Source organism: Cydia splendana, chromosome 4 (assembly GCF_910591565.1).
Source record: "Cydia splendana chromosome 4, ilCydSple1.2, whole genome shotgun sequence".
In the NCBI taxonomy this organism is placed as follows: Eukaryota; Metazoa; Arthropoda; class Insecta; order Lepidoptera; family Tortricidae; genus Cydia; species Cydia splendana.
Genome location: NC_085963.1, coordinates 17,419,801 through 17,429,513, shown reverse-complemented (window position 1 = coordinate 17,429,513; position 9,713 = coordinate 17,419,801). Strand labels below are relative to the sequence as shown.

Sequence of the window (9,713 nt, the reverse complement as noted above, 5' to 3'; positions counted from 1 at the left end):
TATGAAGTAGTACGTTTTCAAATTCCAAAGACCATTTGGAAGCAAGCATTAAATCCTACGCCAATTTTAAGACAACAAGCGACTGTTGTGCTACCTATACATGTAGCAGTTGACGATACAAATGATGTGGAAGGAGACGAAGAAGATTTAGAAGTAACAGAGCCAAATATAGTGCAAGAAGCAGTCAGTGAACCAGTGGTCCAAGATGTAGTAACTGCAACCCCTGCAATTGTAGCCAACATAACAGGTGCACCTATACTCGATGAAGAAGCTTCCACGACAGTGACGCCAGATAAAGTAAACGGCTCTGTATTTCGATTCCCTTGTTCATGTGTTCGGGGGCAATGCGGGTGCTGTACGGGAACTATTATGGAAAGATTTAGGATGAAGACATGTGGCAATATAAGCTTTGTACCTGAAGATTTTGTATTTGATGTCAGAATGAGTGTTAATAATCGGACTGTCCTTCGGCGAAGAGTTTCAGGTACCTACATACTTTATCTTAACTTTTATTGTAATAAGCATATTTGTGAGTTAACATTTTTATTAAATAATAAAAACCTTTTTTGCAGCTGACAACCCACCCCCAATTTGCTTCAATCCTGGTAGAGCACCTTTCGTCCGTATCTGCGCAGAAATCTCAAATATTAGGATCCGTAATAACAACGCGTTCGCTTGTTTGGATATCACTGCGGATATTGCTGGGTTTCAAATATATTCCGCTTCCTTTAGATGTTTCGGGTAATTAATAAAAAAAAATATGATTTAGTCATAGATTTATACAGAAATCAGGTGATAAGAGTGTTGAAATTTAAAAATTTGGCAAATGGGTCAGGTTTCTTTTCTTAGCTTTACTAAACTTGCTAGAAAGTGGGCGGTTCACCTATACGCAACAGCAGGATTTTGTTGTTTGTCACATGAGGCGTTATGTTATCTAAAGACCTTATTTTTTACAGATTAGGTACAAAAGGCCTTCAAACTGGATTAAATCCAAAGCCAGTATCATCAGGTCCCGCTCCCGTAAGCCTTTTTGGTAATAATGATGACGACGACGACCGCGATGGCTTCCTCTCCAATGTTGCTGGGGGCATCTTTGGCGGAGGGGATGAAGGGGGTCTATTTGGTGGGGGTGGGGGTGGAGGAATCTTTGGAGGTGGTTCTGATAACGATGATGACGATGGAGGACCGCTGGATGATATAGGAGATGCCGTTGGAGATTTATTTGATGGAAGAAAATTCACTTAATTATTTGACAATAGAAATAAGTATTTATTTATTTATTTTTAACATAAGTGCTTATTTATTTTTAAATGAAAATCCAACGTAAAATGTTAAGGATATACCTAATCTATTACTTTGTAAATAAATAAAAAATACATGAGCCATTTTTAATTTATATTTCCACTAGAACTCGATTAGTAGTATAATGTATAGGTATAACCAGAGACCACTAGTAAATATTTACCTAATAGACTTTGATTTATCCTATAGGTAATTAAAAAAACTATTATAATTTAAAGATCAGTATGAATGCTTCTGTAAATCAACTAAGTAGGTACTATATCTAGAATAATATACCTATATGTTAGGTACACTTTTAAGTTATTGGAGATATGTTCTCGCCGCTAACCGGTTCAAATATGCAGGCGAATTGAAGCGTGGATTATTACTTCGCGAACCGCCCGCGCCGCCTCGCGTCGAAAGCTTTCTGCCATGGAGAACCTCATTGTGTGTTTAGTGTCAATTGCTTTGTTTCTATCACCAGCCTACGGAAACGGTAACTTAAACTAATGTATTTTCTTAAAGTGCACATTACAAAAAAAACAGGTATTCGGAATTAAATTTTGTTTACAAGACACGGAGTACGAAACAAGAACAAAAGTTCGCGCCTTAGTTATGTTACAAATAAGCGTTACATTTTTAATAATTTAATGCCGATACCTATATCTAATAAATATGGCTTATAATTTGCTTTTATTATTCAATTGCAATATTTACTGTACCTATTGATGTTTTTCTATTTTGTCAGTTACAGTCGAAGAAAAAACAAACCTAACACGAACTGCTCTACATTTCCAAGATTTGAAAGACTTGGAAGTTCCCGATAGTGCCTTGATATTCTTAGAACGATTAAAATCTAAAAGCATGAAAGAATTATCGTTACGAGCTCGGCAGAGTCCAGAAGTCCAAAACGCAACATCTACATCAGAAGAAGAAGATGATGAACCCTCAAGGAGATGCACATGTTCATTTGGCGTGTGCAAGTGTTGTACGGGATTAGTGTTGGATTTGTTTAACCAGAAAGCTTGTATGAAGATCACTTATCATCCTGGGGATTTCGCTTTCGATGTAGCCATGTCTATGAATGACAGGGTACTTTATGAAAACTCTATGTCAGGTAAACTATTTTGAATATTACAGAATTAAAAGACCCAAAATATATAGAATGTACATAAAATGATATGCGTTAAAAAAATACAGTAAAGTTACAATACAACCTACTTTTATATTGCAGGAAAAAACCCGAAACCGATATGTATAAATCCACCAAGACTTAGAAACTTGAAAGTATGCGCCAAATTTTACAATGTATTTTTCCCTGGAAGAAACTTTCACTTTTGCCTGGCAATGACGGGCCAATGGCGGCAGCTTGAACTCTTCAACATGGCATTTGATTGTTTAAGGTGAGTAGAGTTTAAGTCAGTCACATATTTCACCTTTATTACGTTGCATTGTACTAGTGTATGTGCATTGTAGTACCTTGTATGTTTAAGAATGGGTCATTAAGTGTACCTACAGATAATTTATTGGACCACTTTAAACATTCAAATAACACCTGTAGGTAAATTCTTATTACCTATAATAGGTCCCTTTGGTCACAATTGATAAAAAAGTTTTATGTTAAAGGTTTGTACAAAATTAAGTCGTACCTAATTAAAGTGGAAGATTAAGTTCCTGTAGGTATTGTATACATTTTTGATGATTAACAGTACTATTCTTAATTAAATCTAAATTGTAAAAAACAACCATAATAATATTATATAATGACAACTTAATTTTATATTATTTATTATACAAAAATCTCGTTCATTCTAACTTAAAAGCTATTTATACAGTCATTGTCTAATCATTGTAAATTGTGAATACTTAAATAAATATGTACCTGTAAGGGAAACTTCATTACTAAGTATAAATTATTTTTTCGTATCTAAATAATTATTAAACTGTGCCGTTTCAGGATGGGCGCAAACGGCCTGGCGATGGTAAAGCCGGAGGAAAATGGGGGGCTCGTGATACCCAACCCTGGAGGGGGAGTGGATGCTGTCGTCGATTCTGGCGACGATGACATTGAAGAGTACGACGAGAACAATGTCAAGTCACTGTTTGATTTCTTTGATGATGACGATCGAAAATAGTTACTTATTGGTAATCATAATAATGTAATAATCATGTAGAGCTGTAGAAAGTTATTTATTTTTATATTATAAGACTTATAAGGATTAAAAAGAACAAATTTATCGTTAAGATTATTGAGTAATAATACATTATTTATTTCACTATAAACGTTTCATTATTTTAAAGAAAAAGAATAGCCCTCTACTTATTCAAGTAAATAAAAATCCAATGTGGACAAAATACATTTACGATGTATCTAAGTTTAAGGTGTTAATAATTGATAACAGACGTGGTTTTAATCTTAAAGGGTCAAACAGATCACTGTGTTATGTCTTTCCTGTAGACATACACAAGAGTTAAGGGCTATAAAGGTTAATTTTCTTATTTAACCCTTATCCACGTGAAAAGGTCCTCCTTTTATTTAAAGAACTATGATAAAATCATTACTTACATGCCCACAAAAGAAAAATGTGCTGTTCGCGATAACACACTAGTTTTCTCTCCTGTGGGCAATAGTTAACAGCTTGTGGGCATGTAAGTAATGATTTTATCATAGTTCTTTAAATAAAAGGAGGACCTTTTCACGTGGATAAGGGTTAAATAAGAAAATTAACCTTTATAGCCCTTAACTCTTGTGTATGTCTACAGGAAAGACATAACACAGTGATCTGTTTGACCCTAAAATAGACTTTCTAAATTTTATTACTCTAGCAGTCTAGCCAGTCAAAATTATTTATTACAAGGTTTAGATACCTAGGTACCTGTCTATGTAGAGCTCTGGTATGAACGTAATAGAAGAACTTACCATATTTCCAGCAATTAGATAGGTACGTGAAAAAGCGGATGGCTTTTTCGGGAAATTTTTTGCCAATATCAAAGCAATATCGCGCAGGAATAGATACCTACCTATTCATACCTGGGGACGCACTTTTTTCTGTGACTACTTTAAAAAAATATATTTGCAAGTTCATTTTGAATATTCGTTAATATTTAGGCTGATTGGTAGAGAATGGCATAGCATATCGCATAAAGTCCTCCCATTGCAGCATTCTAACTGTTTTTATTGAGCAATAACTTATGTTACTAAGACTAAACTTGATCTTACTGGAAAACACGATCATAATGGGTAGGTATTATGAGAGAGCATCAGCGTGCATTTAAAGACAGCTCTTTGCGATCGGCCGTGGACGTTTTCACTAGAAAGTACCGCAAGGCGCACGCGGCGTCTCTCGCATACTAAACGCAAATCGATCCCTAGCCGATATTACACATGTGTCTAGTTATTTGAATGGTGTCCCTTGAGGCGGTTATAAGCAGGTTTTAGTAAAATGAGAACAGTAGTGATTTTGGTTTTGGCGGGATTTGCGAGTTTAGCTGCCGGTGAGTACGTCAAGTTTTTCGCATACCTATTTAGTCTTGTTTTGCATAAAAAAGTACTTATAGACAGTGATTATATTACGCAACTAAATGGTAACACTTGGTAGGTAACTACTACGTTTAGTAATAAGTGTGATACAAATACATAATTAACACATTGTTCCACTTAGGTATTCTCTTAATATTTGTCATGTACGTGTATACATTACAACAGTCAATTAAGTGTTTATTTAAAATATATATGTTAATGCAATTTTAAAAGTGTAAGTTTATCTTGATATGTTCAAGAAAAACTTACCTTGTTGTGTTGTGTTTTGACATGTTCTAGCATCGTCATGGAAACAGAAGAAAATTGGGAAGCATTTCTTCTCCAATGATGCCATGGACGTGACAGATTTTTCCGTGTATTACGATTTAGAAACAAACAAGGTAATTTTAGCGAAAACAATTTAATTAATAAAATAACGTTACATTAATAATTATAATTAATGAAATGGAAAAGATGCCGGGCGGCTAACCTACGGAATGCGTTGCGCCGCGCGTGTTTTGTGTTTTAGAATAGAATAGCATTTTTATTTTATTTAAAAAGCTTTTAAGTATTCAGCCAGCATTTTAAAACAAAAAGTCCGCATTACATTGTTTTGAGACGCGCGGCAATGTGTCATTTTACATTTTCACTTCTCATGCTCAAAAAGTGCACCTTTATGTCGTGCGTAGACGACATAAAATCGCATTTTATGCTCTAGAGCATAAAGTAAAATCATCTATTACGACCCTTATTGACTTAGCAATAAAGTCCAAATTCTGCCATACAAACTGCCAGCCCTGCCGGCGCGCCCCCGACCGGCGCTCTCCCGATCGGCGTGCTCCGCGCCTCCTACCGGCCCAAGAACAATTTTCTTTAGTCTTACGTTAAAATAACCTAAAATATTTGATTTTTTGTTTATTTTCCTCGCAATCGAAGTGAAAAGCAGAGTGTACAACAAGGGCATAAATGTCCATTTTTACCCTCGTCTACTATTTTGGTCTTCGCTTCGCTCAGACCAAAAAATTGCCTCGGGTATAAATAGGTCACTTTATGCCCTTGTTGTACAATCTACTATTATGTTTTGACGGGATTTTTAAAAAGTCAGACAACTTTTTTTTGCAGGGAGCTCAAAGTTTAATGTATGTAAAGTTACAAAATTGTTATCATATTTGCATTCAATTTATTTAAAATATAAATCACTCATTAATAATAATTTCTAAACGACTTGACAAATGAGAACACATTTAATATTAGCATTGGCTGTAGGTATATGTTCGAAAATTGGCGGGTCGTTGCCCATTGGCGGGAAACTTGAAAATTTAAAAAAAAATGAAGTGAAAAAAAGATGAGGAATAGGAAAACAAAGGAAGATCAGTGGGAGATTGTGGAGAACGAACATACGATTGTTGGATTTAAATGTTTATTATTGTAATTAATAATAAATATACGTTTGTGCTGCATTTGTTGGAGTTTTACTGACGATATCTTACATGTATAAGAATACAACTTTTTTCAGACAATAACGAGGATGATGCCCCGGCCGTGGTACAAGCCTGGCTGGATGCTGCGACTCCCGTTCACAGGAGGACCCTGTTCGTGTAAGGAACTTCGATGTACATGCTGTACCGGGATCAGGATACAGAGTCTCAACTTTGATAGAAAAAGTGAGTGAAGCACCCATCGAAATTATGTTATCTTACCAAGGTTTTTAAAGGAACGATCAGGCACCTGCTAAGCTAACTGATATAATATTGCGTAAAAACATTTTATTTACTTATAGCAAATTAGCTTATGTTTTACTTAATAACTGATGCACTGGAAGATGGCTCTGAACATTTGCAAAACACCATATAATGTGTCCAAACTTTTTAAACTTAAGGTGTGGCTACACGGTTGCCAATAAAGCTTCCTTGACCTTGCTGGTTTTCGACTGTTGAGTTTACCACCCGTCACCCATTATACCCCGACTAGACATGAGCGCCGCGCCGGCGCGCCGCCGCCGCCGACGAAATTGGTTGGTTTACTACAATTCACATAACACAAAAAAACTATAACACTTTAAACTCTCGCGTTTTGTACACATATTTAATTACACAAACGGGTCTACCGCGATATAATTTCATTGTTTTTACCTTTAATTCCGACGTTTCAGCTGAGTTGCACCAGCTGTGGTCACGGAAAGACTGACGTCCCAACAAATGTAATTAAATATGTAAAAAAACACAAGTCAAAAACAAAGCAGTCAGTAGTCAAATATCCCACCCCGCGTCATCCCAGGCGCAAAGGTGCCCAAAACGCTCGCAGCATTACCGCGCTGAATCGCGATGGACAACCTCTGCACCAGGAATGACCCGGAGCGGGGATCCAGGCCTCTATCTCACAAACGGTTCCCAACCTCCTTAAAAAACTCCTCTAGTTTATATCATTAACGGCGCCACTCCGAATAGCTTATAGACATTCAAAAGGTATTGTAGGTCCATATAATTAAAAAATATCGAAGATAAATTCAAACTTTTCTGTCTAGTAACAGCGCTACTAGTCTTAGGACAATGAAATTACAAATTTTGCCAACAGGTTAGCTCATCCGACATTCACCGCGAAATTAACCATTGCAAGCATGGTTGAATGTTTTTAAAAGGTGTAAAAAGGGATAAATTTTAGATAGGTATTAAGCGTTTTCACGTCCAAAGGCCCGGCCGTTGGTTTCGCACGGAAGGGCGTCGGAAACGGAAACAAACGGGTCTCATTTAAACTTGGCCATTGTTCAAATTTCAAGCTTTGCTCTCTCGCAGCTCAATCTTTGGCCTCGCATCGCTCGCATGGAAGTATGCCGCTATTGCCGCTATCTGAACCTCAATGTTTTCGGCTCTGTTTGGAGCTCAACTTTCGGCCTCGCTTTTAAAATGCTTGGTCATTGGTTTTTGTCCGATCTTAGCTTCGCTGCAGCACGGCCTTTTGCCTCGCAAGGATGCGCCTGCATCTCCAGGTTTTTAACATAATGGCCTTGGTCTTTATCGGCCTATCGGTATTCCTGATGATACAGTCAATCCGCTACTTTTTAATTAGCACAAAAGATAAGGGCCTACCCCGGCCAGGGCCTCACCAAGATTAAGACCGGCTCTGATGTCGCGCGATACTATTTATACTATATAAAACTATTTTCGATCCTTTACTCAATAAATTATCCTTGAAATTTAAAGATGCACATATTTTATAACTTTCTTATAGCAAAAACATGTTTATTTGGTAAAATTTTGGTTTGAATCATATTTTCATTAATCAAAGGAGTTTCAAGGCCACGCCGCCGATTCGCCGCCGCCGCCGACCGATTTTGACCGGCGCGCCGCCGCCGGCTAAATGCCTATCGGCGCTCATATCTAACCCCGACCGAGGTCAGGGTGTCCTTGAATCCTCGGAAGCTTGGTTGGTCACCGTGTGGCCACCCCGTTACGGATTATTGGTGATGAAGTACTTGGAATCTACCAAAATCTTTGTTGTTATTTCAAACACTTAATAATTTATTTTGTTTATCGACAGCATGTGCAGTACTGACCTTTGACCCATCGGATTCTATGATCGAAATGGACGTACAAATGAACAACGCTACTGTTTACAAGACTTCATTCTCAGGTAGGTAAATAAATGGGTACCTACAATTATAATATGTACCTAATCTCAATTCTCAATACGTACGTCAGTAGTTGAGATCTCGAATATGCACCAAATATGCACCCATCTAAAAATCTTATTACGATTGGGGAAGCGCAGGAACTCCTTGGACAATGAGGGGATATCTGTTCCAATCAGTGGGGCGTACGAAGCTGAGGACAATGATGTATCAACTGTTTGCCATCCACCATAGGATTTAGCAACTTACTCAGTACCTATTCTAAATATTTGTATAAATAGCTAATGCGTTTTAATCATCTTCCAGCTGCAAATGCTCCGCCATTCTGCATTCCCATCCCAGTTCCGTACTTGCCGCCTGGCCTCGTCGACATGTGTATACGCCTATTCGACATTACCCTCATAGACCAAGGGGTACATGTTTGCATGGACATGGACACTCGTATAGACAAAGCTCCTGTCTTGGTAAGTATTTATCAACCTGCGCCATGAAGTAGTCTTAAATTATCAACTCGTCATTTCAAACCAATTTTTAAACAAGCAGATACGTCTGCAAGCGATATTCCAAATTTTATATTAAAGGAAAAAATTGAAAAAATTACGCTTCCGGCAGGACTTGAACCCGCAACCTCCGCAATCCGTGCGTTTGCTCTAACCAATTGACTTCCGATTGATTGGCTTCCGTAGCTCAATTGGTTAGAGGAAACGCACGGATTGCGGAGGTTGCGGGTTCAAGTCCTGCCGGAAGCGTATTTTTTTTCCACTTTTGCCTTTAATATTCGTCATTTTAAGTTTTTAATTTGTCATCAGATTCTTCACTTCGATTGCATGGACATGGGACTGAAGGGAGTAATGCTGTCCAAACCTGGTAGTGCTACTACAACTAAGCCGGTGGCCTCCGACGGAGCTAACTCTACTGCTGAACCTGAACAAATAGACAGTGATGTCTTTGACACCGTGACCGAAAGGTCGCCAACGACTGAAGCACCGACTGTCAACTTTGTTAAATATATTTAAAGTTTTACAAAGCCGTTTTATTTTAATAGCGTCATGCCGGAACGAATATCGTGAGCCAACGATTGTGGCTGTTATTTTCATGCCGCATGGTGAGCGTAATCTGCAGGTTGCAGAACAAAGCCAGCCCGTAGAACGCGTATAACAGGGCAAGCTGTTTTAAAAATTTAGTGTCAATGTGACCTAAGTTATTAAATCTAATCACTTTCCAATACAGGCCCCAGGGTAGCAAATCCTTCAAGGTGATTTGAAGAAGGCAGCAATACAGAGG

The 9,713-nt window shown here is 37.7% G+C and overlaps 2 protein-coding genes across 2 annotated transcripts; both read left to right on the top strand.

The window, feature by feature from the left end:
• Positions 1 to 250: 250 nt before the first annotated feature.
• LOC134789909 (uncharacterized) lies at positions 251 to 3,434 on the top strand. Its single transcript, XM_063760594.1, has 7 exons — positions 251 to 484; positions 573 to 741; positions 957 to 1,233; positions 1,633 to 1,777; positions 2,030 to 2,398; positions 2,516 to 2,684; positions 3,239 to 3,434. Exons 1-7 carry the CDS (start codon positions 370 to 372, stop codon positions 3,414 to 3,416), a joined length of 1,422 nt encoding a protein of 473 aa, XP_063616664.1. The 5' UTR covers positions 251 to 369; the 3' UTR covers positions 3,417 to 3,434.
• A 1,085-nt stretch (positions 3,435 to 4,519) lies between these two features.
• On the top strand, positions 4,520 to 9,456 carry LOC134790023 (uncharacterized). Its single transcript, XM_063760769.1, has 6 exons — positions 4,520 to 4,776; positions 5,102 to 5,202; positions 6,318 to 6,465; positions 8,339 to 8,431; positions 8,736 to 8,893; positions 9,239 to 9,456. The coding sequence occupies exons 1-6, from the start codon at positions 4,725 to 4,727 to the stop codon at positions 9,443 to 9,445; spliced, it is 759 nt and encodes a 252-aa protein (XP_063616839.1). The 5' UTR covers positions 4,520 to 4,724; the 3' UTR covers positions 9,446 to 9,456.
• Positions 9,457 to 9,713: the final 257 nt, after the last annotated feature.